General features: G+C 40.5%; 1 protein-coding gene across 4 annotated transcripts; it reads right to left on the bottom strand.

The window, feature by feature from the left end:
* Window positions 1–984: 984 nt before the first annotated feature.
* ildr2 (immunoglobulin like domain containing receptor 2) lies at window positions 985–26629 on the bottom strand. Of its 4 annotated transcripts, none has more exons than XM_020712860.2 (10): window positions 26366–26629; window positions 20018–20347; window positions 19553–19672; window positions 12560–12616; window positions 10857–11003; window positions 10604–10765; window positions 9376–9489; window positions 3538–3733; window positions 2793–3456; window positions 985–1561 (listed from the first exon to the last, which is right to left on the bottom strand). In XM_020712860.2, exons 1-10 carry the CDS (start codon window positions 26403–26405, stop codon window positions 1505–1507), a joined length of 1887 nt encoding a protein of 628 aa, XP_020568519.1. In that variant the 5' UTR covers window positions 26406–26629; the 3' UTR covers window positions 985–1504. The 4 variants fall into 4 exon arrangements, with proteins under 4 accessions (XP_020568519.1, XP_020568520.1, XP_020568521.1 ...); XM_020712861.2 differs by having other exon boundaries at window positions 985–1454; window positions 26366–26626; XM_020712862.2 differs by lacking the exon at window positions 12560–12616.
* Window positions 26630–26649: the final 20 nt, after the last annotated feature.

Here is a 26649-nt window from a genome sequence, read left to right as displayed (position 1 = left end):
TTTACCCGTCCAGAACTTTCTTTTTCCCCTTTTCTTTGATCCTCTCCTCCAGCCAATCAGCTTAGTCCAATGAAAACACAAGAACACTCTGCATTTCTTCAAAATAAATAAGATGACTCTGTTGAGGTTACATAATCCAAAATCAATCAATAAACAACAATAACCTTGTTATTTACAATCAACCCTTTCCCCTCTGGTTAAATCTGTCATCACCTAGACTTATTTAAACTTATTCTATTTAGTATAACTCTGTAATATCAATATTAATACTAATATTGATCACTTATGGGATTCATTTATTTAATCCTCCTCTTTTTTCATCTCGGGGCTACATGCATATTTCCAAATGTTCGTCTGATTAACAGTTTAAATTAAAATTATGGTTCAGTTGCGCATTAAACCTCCAGAGATGGCTTTAAAGAGTCACATGAGGATTGAATGGACTCTTCAAGTTCAATTTCTTTTTAAAAAACAAAAAAAAAGAGAAACGTTTTCAATCAGTGACTTCTTTTTTATGCCATTCAGCAACTTTTTAGAAAGATAGGTTCAGCTTATTTTTATTGTTTATGTTGTGCCGCGTGTCTATTGTTTTAGCGTTTTTATCTATATACAATTATTGTACCTTTTATGTATGAAATTCTTTTTGTTTTTTTAAATAATCTTATTTGGACCTTGAGTCCGTAATGTAATTATTCTATTCTATTATGCAAAACTTTTGATGTATATAAATGCCTGCCTGCTTTTAAACATTATTATTATTATCATCATCCATATGTTTGTATCATATATACTGCATTCTAAATATCAAAATGTTTGAAACAAATTTTAATTAGTGTCTATGCTGCTGCAGTACCAAAAGCTGCCACACGGTGACTTGAACATAATGTCTCTCAGAGACTCCTAATGCCAGTGGCTTTAAAGCCCAAAAACAAACCAGTGTTTGTGAATACATTTGGGATCAAGTGATGGTGTAAAGCCAGAAAAACTGAGTCAAACCAGGTATTTTTATTGAAATTTGTCTCAGCAGCGCACTTGAAGTACAAATCAGTGCAGTACTTGTACACAATCAGAAAATGAACAATTACATGCAAAATGTACAAAAAACCTGAGCTGCAGGGCACTGGAAGTATGAAGACTGGAGGCTGCTCAGAGCCACCACACAGTGTTGTGTAAACAAAAACAAACACATTGGCACTGCTTATTCACGGAACACACAAACAATTAAGACCAGATTTAAGAAATTGTTTCATCCACAGGTTCACAAGAATGGATAAATAGGAATGAATGCAGAGAAGTTTATCTTCATGTCAGACTGGGAGTGTCTCTGAGCCTCTGCTGTGTTGCTGCAGGATGATGACAGTGACAGAGGAGGGAAGAGTGAGGGTGGGGCAGGTGGGCGGGGAGGCGGGGAGGCCTTGTCACACAATGAGGGAGTCCCTGCTCAGTGCAGAAGTCTGTTAGGGAAATACAGCGAGAGCCACAGGTTAGAGATGCTCATGCAGAGTCAGCGCTTCATGCAGCTGCTGTTTTGTGGGCTAAGCCAGTAAACGTGTGGATGGAGCTGGAATGCAAAAAAAAGATGAAAATCAAATAAAAAGTCAACTAGTCATGTGACAAGAAATGATTCAGTGTTGGAATGATATTTTTAAAAAAATCATCCATTTTTTCTTCTTACATTTTCTGAAATGAAAAATTAAAATGTTCTGCCTGAATTACCTTCCCTGTCCACTTGGGGGCAGCAGAACAAACTGTAAACATTTTTTTTAACACCAGGAGCAGATCAGAGGTAGCTTTGGGAAGATGCCTTTGACTCTGTTCTTTAGTTGGAGTCATGTGTAGATGTTGTTCCCATGTAACACAGGAACAAACCATGCTGACAAATGAGAGGATTCTGGCCGAACAGACAGAGGACAGTGTGTCTAGAAGTGGGTCAGTGGGACAGAGAGTCTGGTGGGTCACTGGGAATAAAAGAGTGACAAGCATCTCCTCCCCACCACCCAAAGCCTGAGGCACCCAGTATGGTATATCATCAAATGTCTGATTTTATTCCAGTGTTTGTGCTTGTTTCCAGTTTTGTGGTATTTAGTATTTTTCTTTGGTTTTATTGGAGGGGTTTTGTATTATAATGTCAGTCACAGTGTTTGACTAATTTATTTCCATCTTAAACATATTTAGTTGCACTTTTTGAAGCTATCTACCATTTCTTTATGCTCATGTTTCACCTCTTTGTTGCTGCTTTTCCTCATTTTTACAAACATTTTTGGTCATTTCCAATCTCCTTCTGTCCACATCTGCATATTTTTGATGTTTTTAAGACATTGTGTTGGATTTGCAGTATTGATTTAAAGACCCGCTCCTATAAGAAGGGTTTTGAACTTGCTTGTTTGAAAACGAGCGTTTTCGTGACGTAGAAGATACGCTGGGCGGGCCACAAGCTCCTTGCTCTCAGCAGTGGGGGGGGGGGGGGGGGGGGGGGCTCTTCGCCAACAGTCCCGCCCACAACTTAGAGGTGAATTTCTAACGAACTCCTGAAACTCCAGAAACTGTCTTAGAATAGGAGACAGGTTTTTGGATTTTTGGCTGAAAAACGGGATAATCATAATTAAAAGACTACAGGGAAAGCTTTGACAGTTGATCAAAAGATGATGGGAGTGAGACTTAAATCTTGAATTCGTGTTGCGGGTTTGTTGAAAGTTGGAGCCTTTCATTCGTGTTTTCTTAGAGAATCCAGACGTTCCCTTCTGGATCAGAAGAAGGAGAAGAACGTCTCTGATCCTCTACAGGTAACTCACCAGGTTTCGCTGTCTGTCGCGCTCGTCCCTGCCCCCCTGCAATGTTTGGGTCATGCCTTGGTGGGGGCGCATGTGAGAGACGGTCCGTGTGGGGGGCTCAACAGTCCTGTATCTCTCTGATCTTGGGGGATCTTGGGTTCGGTACCGCTCTGTGGTCTGGTCCGCCCTGCGGTACCGCTCAAACTCTATCTCAGAGTACGGAGGCAAATGGTCCTCCTCGTCCGGACGGTTGCTAGGGGACCGGCTGTAGTAGCTGTTGCTGCCCTTTCCTCTGGAGCTGCCTTTGGAGGGGGTGTCGCTGTCCTCGTCCCCCCTCGCTGCGCCCCGCTCCCCTCCCCGGGCTCTGGCCTTTTTCTCCAGCACGCTGTTCAGAAAGTCATCATCATAGCTTCTGCTCTGTGACGGTTTGGTCAGGCGGTCACTGTCCCAAGTTCCCCTTCTCCTCTGTGGGGGCGAGGGGCTGTGGCGCCCCCACCTGTCTTCTTCATCCGGGTAGAAGCGCCTGTGAGGGCTGTAGTCCCGCCTGTACGGCCGCTCTGGGGCTTCAGGTCGGCGTCCTCGAGAGTTGTAAGACCGAGCAAATTCTTCCAGCTCATCCAGGGAGCCAGTGCGCCCCCTTCTGCCCAGAGTCTTCCTCTGCAGGTGTTCGGACCGCGGGTTCCACCTGCAGCAGAGAAGACAAACACATCAGGCATGGAAGGATGGAGAAGGGGACCCTACGGACGAAACCCGTGCAGCAGTTTACCTGCGGTCCAGCTCATCATCTGAGTGGTTGACCTTGTCTCTCCAGGGCCGTCGGCTCTGCGGAGGCGGAGAGGCCCGCAGCTGGTCATCGTGGTCGTCGATGGGCGGCAGCGCCTTCATCTGGACCGTCTGGTAGGTTTGTCTGAAATCTGGGATTCCTCCATCATGAAGGGAGCTCAGCTCAGACAAGCTGCTGGCTGTTGGGGGGACACATGATTGCAGTTTAATCATACCGTCCAGCTTTTATGCTTTGAGTTTCCACCTTTCCTGTAATCAATCAGCAGGATTCAGCTGCTCCTCATGTATGCAGAAATAAGGGCAGATTTTACACAGAAAGACAGACATTTTCACATTCCAATGTCTCCAGTTTGTCCTTTAAACCAGCGGTCTTAAGCCTTTTTCAGGCCAAGGACCAGTTTAACGTCAGAGAATATGGAGCTGACGTTTGTGTTTAATATCTTTTAGCTTCCATTTTCTGAAAAAACTGCTTGAAACTATTAGTAACCCAACCTGTCAGACATTATTTTTGTGTACCGGCCCGTACGAGGCTGGAGTGGGTGTCGGATTTTTATTTTTTAGCTTCCCTTAACTTTTGAGGGGTAAGTTAACTTCCTTCTCTGTAAAATGTCTGCTTTAAACTTTACTTGTTTTCTGGATTTTACGTAGGAACCATTAAGATGTGATCTAGATTTTAACCCAAAACTGTCAAAGTGGAAGCTGAAAAATCAGATAATAATAAACATGAATCTACAGCTTGAACAACTTTATTAGCTTTATTAACTTATACTAATACTGAATATTATGCTTTATTATTTTGGTCTGTAGGAACAACTGTTGCAATAAAGCCGTATTTGGAGTAAAGTCTCCTGGTTTTTGTCTGCAGATTCATTTTTTCTTTGAAGTCAAAGACTTTTTTTCTGTTTCCTCATTGACTCTTTTATGTAAAAAGAAACTTTCCAAGCGCCAAGTTTTTTTTTTTTCTTAACTCTGCCAGTTTTGAAAGTCAAAAATCATCGTTAGTGGTGCAAGAATGCAGTAGTTTTCTAAATTCATACCTGAGAAACAGATTATGAATTAAACAGAAAAAATGTAGGTCATAGTTTTTGCTTTGCGGCCCGGTACCAACTGTCCCACAGACCGATATCGGGGACAACTCGCTTAAAGTCAAACCCCACATGATCACAAAAAGTTTCTAACACGTTACATTTAGTGAGACTTTAAAGATTCTTTTACACCTTTTGGGTAAACACTTGATCTTACTTTGATTTAATTAGATTTAATTTTGAAAATCAACATTTTTGATCCATTTTCAAACAAAAACAACTTTTAGCGTGTGGGAGTTTCTTTGATCAATGTAGGTCAAGGTTGTTCTGCTTAGGTCAACTTTAGGGGAGCAGATATAAACTAAAGCTGAGGATATTTTTAGGACACAGACCTGTGCTCTCACTGTTAAACCGTTTCCTTCGGTGTTCCTGGTTCTATTTAACATTACAAATCGGAAGTTCTCTTTCAAACAAAAGAAAGTTTCTTCAAAAAGGTGGAGGTAATTTATGGAAGTCATCGGCGTGATAATGCGCTCACAGCTAGAGACTAAAAAAAGGTTGACCTACTTGTGGCGTTACAGGGACTTTGATATGCAAATGATGAGGCGATATGCAAACAACAAATGTTAAAGCAAATCTGACCAGAAACCAGTTGGTATCAAAACTTCAGAATGTAAGAACTACAATTTCAGCAAATCAAGATCAAGCAGTAAAGTGAACAAACACTACATCTCCCATACAGTAAAAGATTGTCATGTATCAGAAAAAAATAATACTTTTGAACAGACTCTAAAACTTAAAGGGATCTTGGGTTGGCTACCGGTCTTTTCAGTGAAGCATGAATCCTTAAAGTTCCACTCCGATCACCCTTTGATCTATAGTAAAAGGGCTCCCAGGGATCTTTTATATATAATGATGCTGTTTTTAGCCTAAATTACAAAAGCTGTGTCATTTACAAGGACCTAACTTCTGCAGAGCGGCATTAGTTCATTAGAAATTCCCCGAAACATCGGTGCTCATCTGTCACTGGTCCGCCCCACAATTTTAACTTCCACTTTAGACACACACACACTGCATGTTGGCAGCACACACACTGCAAATACACACCACACACAGAGGGACCCCGGAGTGGGGGGGGGGCTCTACGGCTTGGCATCGGCTAAAATGCTATCGGCAAAGCGGGCCAAAGTTCTGCAGAACCTTCCAGGAATAGATTCTAGTTTAGTGACCTGATGGATCAGACTGATGTGTATAACGCTCTGAAAAAAGGCCGACATTGTGGCGATCAGCGTTACTAGTTTACTTCCAGGTGTGGGAAAGCCTGGCTGCAGCGGGGCAGCACAGACTGATATGTAAAAATCTTTGCCACATTAAAGCAACTTTCTTTCATTCTGTCATGCTGCTGCATCATCACACTTTATTGTTCCTGGAAAGAATTAGTGCCCCCCCTTGTTTTTTATTTTTGAAGCACCGTTCAGGCTCCTGAACCGTTTAAAAGTACTGGAGAAGCTACATTAAGCAATGTTAAAAATAAACATCATTTTATTCCCCAATAGAAACGTATTGGTTAAGGCACATTCATTCTTTGTTTTTTCTTAGACTGAATAATATTTTTTTGTGGAAATCAGACAATGTTGACTGTTCCCTTTCTATATTTTAAGTTACCAAAATAAAAGCACTACAAATTTGTTTGGGTAAAAGCAACTTATGTATGAGAAACAGTTGCAGTGCTTAACATTGTGATCATTAACTTAATAGAATTTGACCATTTTATTACAATGGAAGACATTGAAATTCAGGTAGAGTTTTTTCAAAGTCTTAATTTAAAAGAAAGAAAGAAAATATGTTCCGTTAAAATATCGGGATACATATCAATATATATGTATCGCCAGACTCTTTGCAATACACACCCTTAATGGACACACGTGTCCAATCCCACAAACAACGCAGGAGAGATGGTTCAAATCATCAACACTATTTATGCTGTAACAAAAAAACAATGTGATGTTCAATCATGCAATAATAGTTTTTTTTGTGTCTTCCTGGTTTATTGTTAAATATCTCTAAAAGTCTCTGACTAACCATGAATAGTGCTGACATAGAAGCTAAATACCAGTTACAAAAACATTGAATTATTTTTGTTCCACATTTTTAGGGGGTTAAAAATGTCAAACAAATTTCAAATAGAACTTTTTGGGGAAAATTAAACTTGTCCAGGGATTTATCCAACTCTATTCTCATATTAATAAATGCATGAATTCACTGGTGCCTCAGATCAGTACAGGATGTTACACACAATCCTTTTATTGTGCTTGTAATTCATTTGATTCAGGTAAAGTTCTGGTCTTTCACCACTAAACTTCCTTTCTTTCTCAAACCTTTTTAGAATTAGACTAGTTCTTTTTAGAGTCTCTCATACTCTTGTTGTGTGACACAATTTTAGCAAAACCTTGTTTGTGTTGTTTGGTTTTGTGAGTATTTAAGGGTTTGTAATCAGCAGACACAGTGGTCCTTCTGTCACCAGAGCTGAGACAGGATGTCATGGTTTGAGTTTGTTGTGTCTTGTTTTTCATTTTAGTTCTTGTTCTGTCTTGTTTGGTTCTGTTTCCTGTTTTATTTTGAAAGGTTTCCTGTCTTGTCTTGTTTCTTGAGTTTTACTTCCTTTGGTCCCCATCTGCCCTGATCGTGTTCACCTGTGTCTTGTCTGCCCTGTCTGTATTTAAGTCTTGTCTCTGCCTTCCTCCTGTGCTGGTCCATTAGCTGTAACTAGTTGTCATGGTGTTCATGTTCCATGTTTCAAGCCACGCCACAGTGAGTTTTTGTTTTGTCATCCTGCTCTGCAGCGCTTTTGTTTGTTGGCCATTAAACCCCCTTGCGCCTCCGCCTCTGCATCTGGGTCCTACCGGCTCTCGAGCCACCCCGCACCGTGACACAGGATTTGGCAAACCGCTGTCTTCTTTTTGCCGTCTTTGTTCTGTGCTTTGTCTTTCAAATGCTATCTTGACCCTGCAGACTCTGACATGTTTTGTTTCTCTGAGCAGTAAATGGTCTGACATCAGGACGAGCAAACCAACATTTACCCATAAGCCACCTGAGTAATTATGGTCACTCTGAAGAAACAAACCACAACTTCCTTGTAAATGTCGCAAAGTTCTGATTTCTTTTCAGTGTGTTCCCCGTGCTCTTAATTATGATTATGCCCTTTTTGCCAAAAATAACAAACCTGTGTTGTTTTGTAGGACATAGTTTCTGCAGAGCTCATTATTAATACAATTCTGGGTTGTGGGCGGGACTGTTGGTGTGGAGTAACCCTGCCTGTCCTTACCCTGCTACTGAGAGCTCTCTGTTTACATTCTCTCCTGCTAGCTTACAGCCTCAAGCTAATATTACCGGTGCAACAAAAATGGTGATCAATATTGGAGCTAGCCAGCCGTACAGTTTAGATACAGATTCCAGTTCAGACTAGAAAAACAAAAGCTATCAAGCCTACAAAACATTCGACTTGGATCTAGTCGAATACAAGTGGACGCATCAGAATGGAGCAGAGCAGGGGACATGTGGTCCACCCAGGGTATTTTCTACATCACAAATGAGCTTTTAAATTGTACTTTGTCATCTGCTCCTGATTCAAAATTATTTGAATAAAGAAATACTTAAAAAATGCAATTTTAGGAGGAATTTTCTTTATATCATGAGATAAATGCCACAAGAAAATCCAAAACACCATTTTACTTGGAGTGGATTTTTAACAGAACACTAGCCTTTTCTTTCCTTGTTTTTTTGTTTTTCTGGCACACATAAATCCCCCAAAAAGCCTTAAGTTTGTCATTTAGAGAAATGCCTCCAAACCCCACATGGCAAATTTTGACAATTGACATACTGTAGATCAGATAAAAGCTTTGTATCTCAACAGTTCAGACATTTGTTTTGATCAGACAAAGATGGAACATAAGCATTACCTCTAAAGATTTATCAGCGTACTGTTCTGAATAAATTAAAAGAAAGCAGCTTTGTTCCAACCTTTGAAGAATCCTGAAAGTCAAACTGTTTTGTCACCAATTGATTTCTTTGAATGGTAAATGGTGTATACTTATATAGCACTTTACTACCTTCTTAGAAGGCCCAAAACACTTCTTAGTCACAGTCCCATTCCCCCATACACAAAAAGCTATAACCAACCGGAGCAATAAAAGTGGATGCCTAAGAATGGAGCAAGCAGGACAGGCAGAGGTCAATCACTCTATCTCTGCACCACGACTGCCCATGGTACCTGTGGTCCAAAATTTCCCTTTTTTTTAAACTTGTCCTGTCCAGCAGCTGACCAAACACAAGAGCTGAAGGCCTCTTGCAATAAACAGTTGTTACTTTTACAATAGCGTGTTATGTATCTTTGGTCACATGAGGTGCATATTTGTATAAACCCCCTTTGTATTTGAGCCCAAATTTGATTGATATTAAATATCTTTGCATACATTTCTTGTTGGGTTGTTAGAGATGGGGGATTAACAGTAGAAAAAAGGGGATCAAAAGTTGGAGGATGAACAATGAATTGCACACAATACAAACACAGAGCAGCTCATATGCACATACATACTGTATATGTCAAGAATGTATCTTTCCTGTATGCATATAAATAATGTATTTGTGTAAAGGTGTGCTCATGTTCTACTTATACGAAAAAGCTAACAAACATGTACATATGACCAAGTTATCTAGTAGAAATGAACTGTTGGCACACAAAAAGGACACAGACACTCTCTGCCACACAGAGGCTGGCCTAATCTGTGCAGGCTTACGTTTGAGAGCAGCCACGGTACTGGAGGGGAACTGAGCCAGCTCCTTCTCTATGTCGTACAGAACTCTCATTGAGTTCTGCTCGGGTTTGGATGTCAGTCTGTAACCACTGCGCACTGCAGATGTGGACACACACACACACACAGCGACACACGAGGACAGGACCATGCAGAGACACACACACACAATAACGCAACTTTCATCAGATGTTAATGGACAAACATGCATGGCAGGACAAACAGATGCAGCGCTGCAGGAGCGCATAGAAATACTGTTCCACCAACCTTTCCATCCTTCAGGAAATGAAGATACAGAACGCTAAGCACTGGCATTTGTGTAAAATGTTTTTAAGTTTTGATCAAGTCCTGTAGAAACTTAGTGCCAAAGATACAAAGAACCATGGATTTGAATAAAAATGATTACCATAAGGTGATTTCAAAAAGGCTGCAATTGCAAAAAATTTAGAAAAGGTCTCACTTTGATGCCCATACTGGTATGAGCACAACTATTGGGACAGAAAATATCTTCAACTCTGTCACCCCCTATCCGTTTTAACGGCATACAAAACAGCATTTTCACTTTTTGAGTCTTTGGCTAAAATTGAAATTAAGATTTGGTGAGAAACATATACATATGGGTAAAATAAGAGTTTTCAACCTTTTTTCTGGATGTGTCTAAACAGCACACTAACATTTCTAGGGGTGAATAAACAGCTGCACGTCTGAGGCAGACAACAATGAATTATGACCCTAAAAAAATTACTACTGGTAATAATAAAAAAACCATTTTGGATGCTGACTAAGGTTGACATCCTCAGCAGCAGCGGTTCAGTTGGGATGAATTAGTTGAGTAGGTAAAGTTTGGCAGCAGTATTTTTTGTATTTCTACTTCAGGTAGTGATGTTTCTTGAGAAACATCACTACCTGAAGACAGATAAACTCTTTACCTGAGCTTTAGCTCGAGTGTTGACGTTCTTTCGACCACAGTAGCTCTTCAACCGTTTACGCAATGAACGTAATTCCAGTAGATTGTGAAGTGAAGAAAAGCAGCTTTGTGCTGATATGGAACATTTCATGTAAGTAATGGGTTACATATCTGTGTAAAGCCAATATTTAGCCGATACAGAATGTCACGGATGGCGTCGCGGTCAAAGATTTCCGGTTTGTCAGAGTGAATGTTCTTTAGATGCAACATCCCCGGTCATCCATTCAAAGTTCTACTGACACTTACCTCCAGCTAAGTTATTCTCCATTGATGGTACTGAGGAGATCTTGGGGTCCAGGTGAGATGAAGGTGCCACAGAAACCACAGCAGGAACACCAGGAATATAGTAAGGAAACAAAGGAACTTGAGGAGGATTTCTACTCTTTGCCATCTTTCCTGCTTCATACACTGCAAAAACAAAAAACACATTAAAAAAAACCCACAGAGAGGAGAAACTGCATGCAGTTAAAGACAAAGATTGATCCTTTTTGTTACTCACAGTGTTTGGGACAGCAGCAGGTGTCAGGACAGCAGCAGCAGCGCACATAGCAGCAGCACGAGTGAGGACAACACTGGCACCAACAGATCCCCAACAAGAGCAGGACCAAGACACTGCCCAGGGATACACACCCCACAAACGCCCACTCTGGAAGCAAAAAGACAAAACCATTAAAATACGACGATAAAAGCACTAAAAACAAGATGAAGCAATGTGAGGTCAGCAAAAGCAGAAGTTTACAATGTTTTCCCGACCCTTTAGAAATGAAGCATGCCAAATATAGCAAAGATCAACTCACAATAAAAAAATAACTGATGACTTCAGATGGATGCACACATTGTCAGATTTTAAACCATCAACAGTTCCAAGCCTCCCTCCCACTTCTCATTACACCAGCTAAACATTTAGCCTGTATAATGCTATTGACTCGGTGCCTCCAAATCTGAAATTTTGACTTGTTGAGTACATTAATAAGATGGACAAGAGAATGAATGTAATAGAAAATGCTCTGTTCTCCATCTGCAATTAAGATACAGTAATAAATCAAGCCACGAACTGTGCTGTACAACCTTTGGGCAGTACTTGCCCCCACCCTCACCAGTTGGCCCACCCTCATTGGCTGAGCGGCTCTCCCCCTCTGCCTGTGCTACCCTAGTCAGAGCTCCATTTTTCAAAATAGCAGCTTCTCTGTTGGTTATACTGTATCTTCAAAGCAACCATTTTATTTCTTTGTCGCCTGGAGGTGACTAACAGGTAGATATCATTTTTAAAAGAAAGTCAATCTTTGGATTTCCTTGGCAACAGAGTTTTGTTAACCACACCCACATTCCTAATACAGTAATTTTGTATGTTATATTGTTTCGATCAGCTTGAGACAGGGATACGTGCGTTCAATGTTCACAATATTCCCGTATTAAGTATGCACGCAAGAGGAAAACGCCACTTTTGCGAGCTTGCTACACTAACGCCAGTCAAATTTGCACAAACTTTAAAATCGACGTTTTTTGTTTTCTTTGTTCGCAACATTTTTTCATTCACTACGCCCAAAAATAATTTTCCCCTGGTACAAGGTGTGTGTAAATGTTGGTGATTTTTTTTAGTATGTGGCGGAGGTAACATTTTCGCTCAAAGGCGGAGTAAGACAGAAGAATTGGGGAAACAATCTTGTCTTTGAAGCTTAGAACTGTTGCAGGAGATAAGAAATAATCCTAGCAAAAACAATATACTGTAGGCTTTTTTAAAGCCACAGGTGGTGTGTATTCGTGTGTATTTTGGTTCTGCACTCAGTTTGTGTCTATTGGTTCTTTTTCCTTTGCTTTTGAGGCTTTTTGCATCTTTTTGAGTTTTTTTCTTTAATGAATTTACATGATTGCCCTTCCCTTTGTGTGTCCTCAGCATGTGATAATAATCTACGAGACACGCTAGTTAAAAAATGAAGGATCCCTAAAGCTCTTTCTGAGTCTTTTCCATAAAAAAAAACCTTTCTCACACACAAACAGCAGATTCCGTCATTGTGCAGCAAGAAGCAAAGGCTGCACTAAACCATGATCTGATTTGACAAATACTGGAAGAGAATGAGTAAAGATAGTCAGAGAGAAGTTCAGAATGACTCTGTTGGTTATAAAGACCTCTGATTGCATTAGTAAAAAGGCAGAATAAAATGCCAGGCAGAGAAAAAGAAGGTGCAGCAGAAGGGGCCATACCTGGCATAATCTCCACATCAAACTCAGGCAGTAGATCATGCTGCTCACCTGTCCGGCCTGCAGAGAAATGGAGAGCACAGGTGAAGGCCGGCAGAGGAAGCAGAAAGCAGGATCCAAAAGGCGAGGTGTGCATTGAAATCTGGTGTCTGCATTAAAGAATAATTGTCATGCACTACTAGAGGATTTCAAGAGTTAAGGTTTGACACAAACGGCCTGAGCATACGAAGCAGGTCAGTACAGAAAAAGAAAAAGATTTAAGACAAATTAAATTAACAGATGAGTCAGAGGAGGTTGGAATTACATTAGTGTCAAATTAAAATAAACTTTATTTATAAAGCACTGTTTGTACATTTGTACTTTACAGAATAAAAAGTGCAAACCATTGACTGTATAGGAGAACTGGTCTGACTGACCCCTCCCCCTCGCGTTTCAAACAGGAAGTTCCAAGAAGCTAAAATCCCATCGACTTCTTTAGAGAAATAAACAGCTATTAGTCATTCGATTTGTCAGAATAACCATTCTAAGTCAGACACTGTTTTTAAAATGGCCCAAAGCGCTTTCAAGCCACAGTTCCATTCACCCATGCACACACACAATCACACACTGATGATGGTTCTGCTGCCTAACACTGGTGCCAATCTACAACCACTAGGCGCATTATGGGCTTCAGTGTCTTGACCAAGGACACTTCAACACGTGCAGGGAAGGTGGGAACCAAACCTGCGATATTCTGATCAGAGGTCGACCGTTCTACCCATTGGCTGTAAAAACAACGGACAGCTCAAACTCTCCTTCCTCGTGTTTTCCCAAAAATTAAGTACCATTGATTGATTTCAAGCATTGTAGTCAAAGCAATAAAGAATGTAGACAGATTTATCAAACTCATTACAGAAATGATGAAGTGCATAGATAAAATAAAACAGAAAATTAAACAGACAAAGACGACACTTAAATCACATTTTCTTAATTAAATATAGTGATCATTTACTAAAGTCATGTAAAGCTTGATTTATTGCTTGAAAAGGAGTGGGAAGAAGCAAGCTTGCCATTGCCTCCTGATACGGGCGCAACTACCCTCGCCATTGACATAGATACATAGCAGGAAGTAATAATGAAGGATTCAGCCTGATTTCGCGAGAGCTGGAGTTAAGGCACTTTCTACAGGTGATTTTGTCACAAGAACAGCCAGACGGCTGGTTCCAATTGGGTTTTACTAGCGCAGCCAAAAGTCCACAAAGCTAAATCAGGGTCAGGCAGGCAGGGGTCATAAAACGAGTATGGGAGCATCAGAGAAACAACAAGAGTAGTCAGAATCCTAGCGAGATTCAGGGCAGGTAGCAGGCAACCAAAGTCAGAGACAAAACATGGTCAGGAAATCAGGAGATCAGGTCCAGATGTAACAGTAATGAAGACAAAGGCTACGTTCACACTGCAGGCTGAAAAGACCCTATTCCGATCTTTTCCCCTATGCGACCTGTATCTGATATTTTTATGACAGTCTGAACAACACAGATCCGATCTTTTCAAATGCGACCCAGGCTACTTGGGTATGTGGTCCTGAATCCGATACGTATCCGATCTTTTGAAATGCGACCTCCGTCTGAACAGCCAGGCCACATGTATACGACCCGTACGTCATTGATACGCTACAAACGTCATTATTCTGCGTTGAAGTGGACGGGAACGAGAACATAAACCATGGCGGACGATGCTGCTGAGACCAGTCAGTGGAATGGTAGCGAGGTCACCGATTGGATTCATATTTGGGGTGACAGCTCTATTCAGGCCAAACTCAACCGGGCAGTTTTGAAAATATTTCTAGCAAAATGGCCAAGCGTGGTGTTGAACCTTTCCCGCCATGACTTTTTTTCCCCCCTTTCTGACCGTGGTCAGAAGCGGGGGGGACACACGCACGACCCCAGCACATTCACATCCCCATTCCACAACAGTGGGTACAGACGATCCTGGCTCCAATGCCTTCTCAAAATGAGAAGATTGTAATTGTGCTGGCTCCTTTGTGAGAATAAAAGTAATACAACAAAAAGAGCTCCACTGTTGACAACACTGTTGTTGACATCCATTGTTAACGTTAGCTACTTCCGCAAATGAGTGACGTCGTTCGCCGTTGAGTACTCTTCTGCGCATGCGGGTCACTTCTGGGTCATTTCACATTCACACAGGAGATCACAAAAGTTTGCATTTAATTGGAAATGTGAACAGCCTTGCAAAAAAAATAATTTTTTTCAAAAAATCAGAATTGAGCATCAAGCCCTGCAGTGTGACCGTAGCCAGAGTGGCACAAACAATATTTTTTTGCACTGAGTGAGGCTCAGTGCAGTGTTTAAGTATACTGTGAGTGATTGCAAATGAAAGTCAGGTGTGTGGCATCCAGAAACTGTGCGCTGGGGTTGCTGGGAGATGAAGTGCATTCAGAACTCTGGAGACAGTTCCCACTGGTGACCAGAGGGGGAGACAGAGCTCTGACTGCTGACTTCACACCTTCATTCGTCCTTTGTTTTTACAGTCAATGGTTCTACCCCTTCATCACAGCCACCTCACTCAAAATAGTGAAAATTGTGTTTTTAACATGTTCTTGTAGCATTTCTCTCACAGTGGACGACATAAATAAAGGAAATTAAAATAAAAACATTTCTATTTCTTTATACAAATCAGGATGAATCAGGAGCAGGAGAAAAACAATGCAGTTTGAAAAAGCTTCGCACTTCACAAACAACTACGGATGAGGGCAGAGATGGGGGTTTGAAAACTGGGACTTCGACGACAGCATTATTCTACATCAGCTCTTAAGTGTACGTCACACAGGTTTGAGACAACAGGTCTTTGTGTTTTATATGCAGCATAAAAAGTTCAGATGTGTTGAAGGCATGAACAGAAATGTAGCATAAAAAGGCTGAGATACCAAATGAAACTGTTCATTTGATTTCCAAGTGCTTATTATGAGTCTGGAAACATTGTGATTATGTAAAGACTTGATGAAGAAGTTAAACACTACTGTCATTTGGGCACAGTGCTGACTAAGCTCTTTAAGAGTTTGAGAGGAGTGATTCATCTCCATAAGACTGTGTAACCTGAGAAAAGCCTGCAGCTTTGCAGCAGTGACAGAGGGAGTACACAGACTCCTGAGGAGTGAGCAATGAAGGGAGTGAGTGTGAAAGACAAAATGATCCAAACTGTTCAAAATTCTGCCAAATATTAAAAGCTGATAAGCAAGAGAGCAAGAAAGCCTATGAATAGCATCAAACCAGTGATTAGGCGGGGTACTTTGACATTATTTGAACATTTTGAGATTTCAGAGACTCTCTTGGTTTTTTTCAGTCATGGCTGTTTTTATCTAAACACTCAAACAAATAAAACTATGTGTATTTGTCACTTTTCAAGGCCAACTTTATTGTGTTTTAGTGCTCAACAGCTTTAAAAAAAAACTGTAGAAAAACAAACAACATGCTTCTCTGCTAACTGGTTTGATGTTGTATTGCCCATAGATCATTTACATTTAGTTTTTATTTTCCTGAACTTTTCTTCCACACCAAGTGTCTAATTTTTCAAGCTCAGAAATAAAGCGGATTTCACTATGTAAAGCTCTCCAGTTTGTATGTTACTGTTTACTTTAACATTTAGAGTTTGTTTGTGTTTTTTTATTTAGGATTTGTTCTCTCCGTTTCATTTTGCTATCAGTCTTCAAACGAAGGTACATTTTCCTTCTTGGCTTTTGCCTCACGTCTGACGCTGTTTAGTTATCTCCAAACTTTAAAACAGATCCCATTGGTTCTGTTCATACCTGGCATAAGTCCACATTTCTAGGCAGGATCCTTTTACAAATGGTGCTTTTAAAATGCCAATTTTTAAAACGCCTGAGACATGAAGAAATAACAGCAGCGATGCTCGTCCTCCTGGCCTGATAACTTCTGAATTCTTTCTTGATTAATCTAGCCTTATCTCCTGTTTGTGTTGTAAAACATTTAGTGATGGAGCACCCCGCCAAACAGACAAGATCTTGATACCAGAAAAGCTTTTAAAAACAAGTAAAAATAAAATCAAGTTGACATTTAGTCAAATGAAAAAAGAATCTTGGTATTTAGGGGACTGTGTTCTTCATGTCAATTGTATTTTATAGAAGATGTTTGAAGTCTGAAAGAGCTGCTGATATGAGGAGAGGAACGACTTCTAAATGAACTTTTAAAGTCTGAAGAACCCTGTGATAATAAGACCTGAAGGGCTGATAATCTACACAGACATTTCTTGACCTATAAGATAAGTGTCTCTGCAGTGTAATACAAGTCTGCCACTACAGAGGTAGGAAATCTTACACAGTTAAATAGAAACTAATAGAAGTTACGGTCATTTCTTCTTTGGTTGCTGGATGTCATAAGAAAGATGGTCAAAAAATAACAGACTATGATTTGGTTAAATACAAACAGTTCAGACACACTTTGAGAACCTTTCAGCTGTAAGGGCTTCAGGCCATCAGAGGGATCATTTTGTGTTTACCTATATGACAGAACAGTCTTCCCTCGCTTTTTCGCGTTTCAATATCTTCGGGTTCCCGTATTTGTGGATTTCTTGTGTCGCGCGACTTCTCCGGTTCATCACAAAAACAGTGCATGCCAACCTGTCGGCCTCGAAGAGTGTGCCAAAAGTAATACATTTCCATATATATGGAGACAGTTTACTTGGAAAGGCTTAAGAATAGGATGATATAGGCCCTTTAAAGCAAATAATTATACCTAACACTAATGTGACGATAACCGCATCACCGCGGTGATCAAAAATCCCACACCGTCACAGCTCTAACTGTGTATAATGGGAAGAAAGGCACGTCCTTTAAGCAAAGTAACCAAAGCATTCAGTGAAAAATTGACAGGCTCCAGTATGGCGATTTTGGAAAATTGAATTTAAACACAATCACACTGTTTTACTCAAACAAATCCAAATATTCAGTGTTAAATATTTTTATGTTTTTAGGTGAAACAGCTTCCTTTTAACAGGATTTAATGATGACTTCATTTACTTTTCCTCTGGACTGAAAAAGGGATGTCACCACACTTTGTGTCGTCAGTCTTCTACCACACGCCCTCCTCTCCAGTACGAAAACCGGGAAACACGTTTGCTTTCTTTAGTCAATGAAGACTAAAAAGAAATGCAAACTCCGTCACAACGCCGATGTGACCGAGGCTTTAGATTCTGTGTTTAACACCAAGGAGGTACTAACACTGAACATCAGAATGCATTTCAGATTTTAGCAGTTCAGTAAATATGGATCTAGTTGAGTCAAACTGCATTGATGTGTCCACATTAGGACTGTTGGAGCCATTTGGGTGGAATTGTATTGTATATAATGCATGCATGCTCCCGTCACGCCTTGGTCCCTGTTGGCTCTATGCATTATGGGAGCTGCCGTGCCTTTTGAGTGTTATTTTTGTTCTTTTTTATTGAAAGTTACAAGGACTCCTGGCTTTGCCTTTCAGTAGATAATCAAGATCTGTGTCATTTTGAGACATTATTCGCTTTTCAAAGCAATTATTGTTCAACATTATCCATCCAACATGGGGAAAAACACAAAAGTCACAAATTATGACAACTTCAGAGCTTACCTTAAATACAACTCTAAAAGTATGGTCATGCAGTTGGCATTTTGGGGCACATAGTTTTCCTAAAACTCTGTTAAAAAAACTCAAATTGATGATAATCACTGAGATGCATTACTGTGGATTTGGTCTAAATACTGTTTCAAAGAAAAAAAGTAAGAAAAATTTCTCGAAACTTACATCCAAAACATTTTGTTTTGGAGTTTGCTGCACATTAGGCCGGCACAATGAATCACAAATTTATCGTCGTCGCAATATCTAGCAGTATGCAGATCGCAAAAGAAACAATAACAATCTTATGGCAACTTGAATTATTCAACGACTCAAATAAATTCCTTTATGCATTTGACCAATCAGATGGAGGCCTTTGTTGTCAGATGTTCGCCTCCTATATAGACGAGGGTCATTTGGAGTATAATTTTAGTTATGTTGACTTTTATTTAAATTAAACTGTAGCAGTGAAATGGAAATTGTGTTTTTGGTTATTGAGCTATTTTTTCATGTATCGCAAGTTATATTGTCATCGCAATATTGATCACTACTTTTGCAAATCGCGAGTTTTCTTCATATCGTACTACACATCTTCAAAGCTTACAGGAAATCTGAAGGTGCAGCAGTTTTACACACCTCTTAATTCCTTACTTTCAGCTGCCTTTGAGAAAAGCTTACATGTTTATACTGAAAAGCCCAACAGTCTTCTTATCCTCTCAGTTGAAAACCCACACTCTCCCGTGAGCTGCTTGTAATTAGATTAGAGCAGTGGGGTGGGGATCTTCTCCTGACTTGAAGGAAGAAAAACACCGTGACTCTGATTGTTTTTGTGCAAAAAGCTTTGCTTGAATCTTCCTGGTTACTCGTTTCTTTTTAAATTGAGTCCCATGAAACTTCCTTTCACATGTTCTGACTGGTTAAGATTTTGTTTTCCTGATGAAAACCCTCAGACCTTCAGTAGTAAAGCAGCCACTGCGTTTCTGTGGAGGACTTGTACATTCATTTACCAAAAAACAAACAAACATGGAAAATAAAGAACTCTAATGCACACCAACCCTCCACAGAAGACATTTTGAATTCACTGCAGTCCTTCAGGGCCCTGCTGGAGAGCCTGAATGATTCAAGGCTTACCCATCCAGCCAAGTGCATCCCTGAAGTGCACAACTGCCTAACAATAGGGTCTGTCATGGAGGATCAGCTCTATGTGGAGAGGGAAATAGTACTTTGGCTGTTTCCATGGAAGCTGCCATGTAGACATTTGGGAATGCAAAGCGACGGAGACTCCTTTTGTAAATTGCAACCGTTAATATATGTGCGAGGCTTCACAGAACCTAATGCAAGTGCAGAAACACGAAGATGTTGTTTGGAGTTTAGAGGAATTCAGATGTGGCCTTACCCAGAACCAACAGCTCCAGCTGTGCTTCGTTCTTTCCCTCCAGATCATCGGCAATAATAACTTTACAGAAGTACACCCCGCTGTCCCCCCACCGCAGCTCCCCGATACGGAGGTCAGCCTCTGCACAGGAGCACAAAGCACACTTGGATTGATGTGTTTTCCATTAAAGTCAGGAGAATGACAAAGCAGGAAAACTACAGCGTCTGTAAATCTTTTTATTAGGCATTTCTTTTAGGAGGAACCTGTGCATGACTCTGATAAGGATTAACTTATCAAAGGTTCACATGTGAACAAAGGAGGAGGTGGTGGTGGTGGTGGGGGCTCTGTCATGTGACTGTGGTTCTTACAATACTGGCAAATGAAAACAATAGAGTTGTATTTAAAAAGCATGTGTGGTGCTAAAACAGCAGCAGTCACTCCTGACGCCACGCGTTTTGATAAAAAAGGCTAAAACCAAACAATTACTGTTTATGATGGAGATGTCTCTGCCTTTGTAGTGCTCGGCCAGGGTCAAGGAGGCTCCCAGCAGCGAGGCCACCACCCGAACTGTGCGGCTGTTGTCGGAGCACTCCAGGTGAGCTGTGGCTCCCAGCTCAGAGGCCGTCCTGCCCAGAGTCTCCGGCAGGGTGAAGGAGTCTCGCGTGCGATCCCGGCAGTACGACTTGTACCACCACTGCACCACAGGAGTCTGCCTGGACGAGGTTTGGTAGTGACAGGGGAGGACCACGGCCTGGAATAGCATTGCCAACTGCTGCTTCTCCGGCACTGTGACATGCACACCGTCGCAGACAAAGACTGACACACACACATCCAGACAAACACACAGAGAGAGTGTGGGAACAGAGGCTTTGTTTACCTTCTTTCACTTATCAAATGTTTTGCACATAAAGCAGATAATAATTGAACCCCCTCAGCTTTAAAAGAAAGAGGACAACCAAATGTTAACTACCTTTAAAAACTACTACTATCTGTAGTTTTTCCCTCTGAGCTACTAGAGTTAGAAGTAACTGAGACTGTCCCTGTTGTTACTACTTCTTATACTTTCTATCACAGTTATTTATGTTGGTGCCTTTCAAAATAAACAACAATTACTCAAACCTTGGTCAAAGTTGTGCATGGAAACTTTAGCAGAATGTGCTGATACTGCATGTAGGTCAGTTTGAGAACAACTGATGCAGCACAAACAGGCCCGTTATTATGAGAAACTTGGTTTAGTTACAATAGCAGCCAATCTAACATGCTTACATGGTCTTTAACAGTCTATTCTTTAGTCAGTCTTACCCACATTAAAACACAAACATTGACCTCATCAGGATATAACACAAAATGACTAAGTCTATCAATGTCAATACAAGAAAACTTGTGTTTTTGGTGTTTTTAACATGTTCTTGGAGCATTTATCCAATGATGGAGGAAATTAAAGAAAATTAGAAGAAAAAGAAGAAAATTAAGCACAAAATTGCATTTCTGAGTATTTCTAAATTGTGGTGAATTAGGAGCAGACAATAAAAAATACTGTTTGTTAAAGCTTGTAGTTGGTACACAGAAACTACAATCGGGGGCCACAAGGTCCCTGCTCCGCTCCATTCTGATGCATCCACTTGTAGACAAATAGATCCATGTACGTCTTTGTTGTCCTCATCTGAGCTGGAATCTGGATCCAAACTGTAGCTCCTATGGATAGCTCCTGTATTGCTCATCACTTTTGTTGCAGTGCTAATGTTTGGTTGAGGTTGTAAGGGGCTGTAAGCTAGTGGGAGAGAGTGCAAACAAAGGCATGGGGGTAAATGAGCGCTGGCTCACTCCGCACTACAGGCTCGCCCACAATTCAGAGGTGAATTTCAAATGAATACAATCTTGAATATGAAATTAATGACATCTTGTAATCCTTTTTTTAAAAAGTATTTGAGAAGTAAATTTTTGCAGTGTGCTCTTGAAAAGATTTATCCGCATTTTGGCTCATCCCAACTTTATCTTGCATGCAAAAGTCTTGAATGTACCAGAAACATTTCAGTTTTTTTTAATCAATTCCAGTAGAGCCTCCGTTAAACTACAATTCCCATAAAAAAAACATTTGTTATGGTATCAGAAACGAACACAAACAGCCTCCCACACACATGTCAAGGACAAAATACAGCCTGCCAATAACAACACATCATTGTTAACAGCTTCTTCTGGAAGATTCCAACTTGTAGAAGGTTTTCGTTTTATTGTTGGTGACTAATTTTGTGCTGTCTATATATTTATGAGAACTTCAGGGTCATGAAAGTTTCAAAACAGAAGGTGCTATAAATGGAAAAAATGCTAGAAATTAAAGATTTATCAGTAAAGATTATACCAGGTTTGTATTGTATATTTCTGGGGCTCAGGCAGGAACAAGGAGAAGGTGTGTGGGAGCATCGCTGCCGCTCAGCGCAGAGGTCGGAGGTTAAATTCCAGCATGTGTGGGGGGCTGGGGAGGCCTGCAGGGAGGCAGGGGGGGGGTTGTCATCACACAGGCATGAGATACAGGAGTTTGTACACTCATGGGTAATTTCTGTTAACCATCTCAGCTCTAGGTGGGGCAGGAACTTCTCCGAAACATTCCCTGACGACAGGAAATGAGCAAGGCAACGGACCTGCTTCTTCTCAGGACCGGAGAGAGCAGCACACACCCTGCATTTAACACTCTTATCTAATATCCACAATTATTCGGATTCCCTTTGGATCTGACCAAACGGGGCTGTAGATGCTTTCAACTTTTTAGGAGTGGGGAGACAAACATCTAGATTTCTGCAAACTCTCCAGCAGAAACTCTTCCAACACTGTTCTCTCTAGTGAAGAAAGGTTCTGCAGAACTGTCAGATTTAAAGATGTCTTAATCCCAACGCGCTGTGGGAACCAAAATAAACAGTTTCACACAAACTCACTCTAAAACTGCTACTCCTGCTGTGCCAACACACAGCAATTCTTCAAACAGGACCTCGTGATTACTTTCTGAAAAATATTAAATTTATTTACAATTTAACTCTTTTGTGAAATTCTGTTTGCCTTGCTGTTTGTTTTCCCTGAACCTCAAATTTGTTCTAATAAGAAATGTAGATGAAGTAATCTGATTACCTATAAGACCTAAAAACTACAGGGGTGAGTTTAAAACAATCCATTATTTGATAATAGTGCTGAGAAAAACTTGGGATTTGCGATTTTAGTGATCAATATTGCGATGTCGATATAACTTGCGATACATGAACAAATATTCAAACAACCAAAAAGATCTTTTCCATTTCACTGAAGAATTTCACCCCTAACAACAAAGGGGTCCATCATATTGGTCAAATGCATAAAGGGATTGATTTGGTTCAGTAAATACTTCAAGCTGCCATATGATTGTTTTAGCACATTTAAGGTTACCATTTATCACACGCCAACTTATCCGTTATGTGTATTGCACAGCTTGATATTGTGTTAACGATAAATTTGCCATTTTTTGTGCAGGCCTATTTGATACGTATGATACTGATCTCTACTTAGAAAGACTTTACTTTGAAAACATTATCCATGAATCAATTTTCTTTATAAAAATGTTTAAAAAAAACAACCAGGTGGTCTCCGTTGAAATCTCTTCCGTTCTAATTTTTTTTGAGAATTACAACAGCAAAAAACTCCAAACCGGCTGGGCTCTAACCTCATCTGCTCAATAATGAAATAAGATGAGCTGCAAGTAAAAGTTGAAAAATCACAAAGTGTCCGTGTCACAGATATGATGCTTTTGTTCATGTGCTCATCACGATATCGCCAGTCTGTTTTGTTTTTCCTTCTTAGTTTGCTCACAAATATTACAGAGCCAAACGCTGGGGAAGTTTTAAATATTGACCAGTATGAACAGTTTTTTAATTCTGTTTGTGAGTCAATCTGATGACAATAATATTAGGCACAAAGCAGCGGAGTCCATGGGTGGCCTGCTGCATGTTTATTTGTGGGTGTGGTCAACTTTGTCACCTTCACTATATTGTCAAACATTGTTATATTTTCAGAATTCACGTTAAAAATATTCTCAATTTGCCATAATTTTTTTCCAGAATTTGCTACAGTATTTTTATAATACGCTATAATACAACAGTTGTATTACAACAGTACAACAGTTGTTGTGAGGTTAGCGCGGGACAGCAGGCCTTCAAACTCAGTCAGAGAGAGACGGAAACACAGCGGAAGTGGCCATCTTTCAGACACAGCAGCGGGAAAGAAGCTCAGAGAACGGGAAGAATCCGGATGATTTCATAAACCCCAAAAAGGAGATGTGATAATGGATGTTTTTGTAGAGCTCTTCAAAATAAATAAGCCAGATATCTCAACATTACATAGACACCGCTCCATGTAGCTACATCAATCAATGCTGAAAATCAAAGGAAGAAAATACACATTACTTTTCAAATGATTAAAAATAAAATTTTCTCCAAAGAGCAGGGTAAAAAGACACCATCAAGGTGGTAACAGACACCATGCTTGATAAATATGGCGATTTGATTAGAATCTAGACCAATCAGCAGGCTGTTTGATGGCAGACATGTCACGCTAAACCGAACGCAAAATCAAAGTTAGGGAAAACGTGAGATGAGACACAACGCATGTGAAAATATTTGTGTTGCAAATGCAAAAATTTTATTTAAAGCAAAAAAAAAAAGTGTTTCAAAAGCAAATATTTAATGTTTTCATTGCAAATGGTGTCCCAAGGTGCATTTTTACAACAGAAAAAGGATCAAACTTGCTTTCTTCATATGCTGAAGTTGATAAATTTTGTCGTTTTTTTTTTGTTAGGGCTGCGCGATAAGACCAAAACATGTGATGTTAGTGATCAATATTGCGATGATGGTATAACTTGCGATACATGAACAAATAACAAAACAAAATACAACTAATACATAATTTCCATTTCACGGCAACAGTTTTTTTCATTCATTTTTCTCTGTCTCTTTCTGGGTCACAGGGCTGCCGGAGTCTAACCTGGGCAGTAATGGGCGAAGGCGGGATCCACCCTGGACAGTTTTTTTGGTTCTGTTTTTTTTATTAAAAATGATCCCTGGTTACATAGGAGGCGGGCATCTAAGATAAAAAGGGCTCAATTCGATTGGTCAACAACATGAGGGGGTCCATTCAATTGGTCAAATGTGTAAGGGACTATTTGATCCATTAAATACCTGAAGGTATTGCAGTTTACAGCACATGTGCAATACACGTATCGCACAAGCTCATAATGGAATGACGATAAATTTGTGATTTGTTGTGCAGGCTTGCTTCTTGTTTGTAATATAGAGGTTAATTCTAAACTTTATGTTGTGATTGCTTAAACAATATAAATAACTATTTGTTTAGCTATTTGACTGTCCATCTTCAGAACCTGCTGAATCCCTTTTACAGTCACAGGGCTGGTGACGCCAACCCAGCTCCTGTTGGGTAAAGGCAGGGTGGACCCTGAACAGGTTTGGAAACTGTCTGTTGCAGGGCCACACAGACTCACATGCACACCTAGGGGCAATTTAGAGACACCGATCAACCTATGAAGCATGTTTCAGGACTGTGGGAGAAAGCCGGAGAGCCCAGAGAAAACCGACACATGAATAGGAAGAACATGGAAACTTTGCACAGGAAGGACCCAGCTGGGATTTGAATCAATATTTGTGCAGTGGGTGCACTAACCACAAAAAATTAAAGAAGAAAAAAAGATCATATTGGTCATTTTTTAAGAATTCTTCTAAATTTTAACTAGTCCAGTGATTCAAATAGAATCAGATCTTTATCAAACATGCTTTAGCTGCAAAGTGTTTACATCTCAGACAAACAGGAAGAGGTGACTGAGCTCCTATTTTTATCCCTGGGGTGCAGTGGTCTTCCCTTTGTTTGATTTTTTTTAAGGAGCAGACCATTGTTAAGACCCCCCGCCCTCCTCCCCCTGTCCCACAAGAGAAGAAGGGGAAAAAGGTCACAGCCTTTCGACCAATCAGAGAGCAGAGATCCTTTCAGCTGAATGCGAACAGACCAATTAAATACAAGAGATTTAAATCAAACCGTTATTTCATTCCAGACCCTCCTGTAGGTGCTGGCTCCTGAGGAGATCCACCATGGACCTGTTAACTGCTGTTTACCGAGACTCACTGAAGGCTAATGACCGGGCTGCGGGCCTGCAGGTGTCTTTTCAGGATAAGATAAACCCTGACAAACAGAGGGGGTTCCTCCAGGTCACTGCTCTGTCTGCCCGCTGATAGTCGCAGCCCGTTTCCTGAACAGACTTTTCCTCCCAAAAGCCGCCTCATTTCCGCCTTTTCTAAGGCGCATTCCTTCACATTGACTCATTATTTCGATCAAACAAATCAAGTCTAAATACAGTCTGTTTTTATAAATGTAAGTCAACTATCATTTAAGGTGGTTTTACGTGTTTTCTATGCTCCTTTCTCTTAAAAATTAATGTTTAAGCAATTAAAAAGTTGTTTATTAACCCAAATGATCGTTTTTGGTTTTTCGTCCCTTAAACTAAGTTTTCCCCCCCACTTTGGCTAGCTTAAAGCGGTCCTAAAACGTAATGCCTGTAAACATTACTGGGATTTTACCCAAGAAACGTTACGCAAATCACAAACATAGACAAACAAATGTGCTACAAATATTAAAAAATATATAATACTATTTATCACAAAATTTAGAGACCAAACCAAGCTGCTAGCGGCGTCCTCAACATCCCGCAGCCCCAGGGTGAGCTGAACTTATGCGCTCAACAACCTGTTGCTGTGTGGAGGAAGTGGGCGAACACCTCTCAAAAATCTGCGTGGATCAAATCAAACTCACCCAGTGCTGTGAGGAAAGTGGCCGCCCGGTAAAACGTCATGATACGGTCCGTTATTAGAGCGAATCGCGGTTCATCGGTGGGGTTTTCATGTCGTGGCTCGCGAGGAACCTGCTGCCTCCGGCTGCTGCTTCTAACGGGACTGAACCACTTCACAGAGAGGTGAGTCTAGCAGCGGCACGGACGGACGGGGGAGAGTCTGGCCGAGCCCTCTGCCGTGGGATTAATTAACCGGGTTGTAACGCTGGTGTTAACGAAAACAAAAACAAAACGTTTTTTTTTGTTT

The sequence above is a fragment of the Oryzias latipes genome, chromosome 21 (assembly GCF_002234675.1).
Source record: "Oryzias latipes chromosome 21, ASM223467v1".
Classification (NCBI taxonomy): domain Eukaryota; kingdom Metazoa; phylum Chordata; class Actinopteri; order Beloniformes; family Adrianichthyidae; genus Oryzias; species Oryzias latipes.
The sequence above is the reverse complement of the archived record's forward strand: the minus strand, read 5'-3'. Positions and strand labels throughout refer to the sequence as shown.

Coding starts and splice junctions, on each gene's coding strand:
- ildr2 (XM_020712860.2), bottom strand. CDS start 26,405: ATGACGTTTTACCGGGCGGCCACTTTCCTCACAGCACTGG. Junction 11,004..12,559: donor TGATGTGGAGATTATGCCAG/GTATGGCCCCTT, acceptor TTTTGCTTCCAG/AGTGGGCGTTTGTGGGGTGT. Junction 10,766..10,856: donor CTGCTGCTGTCCCAAACACT/GTGAGTAACAAA, acceptor TTGTTTTTGCAG/TGTATGAAGCAGGAAAGATG.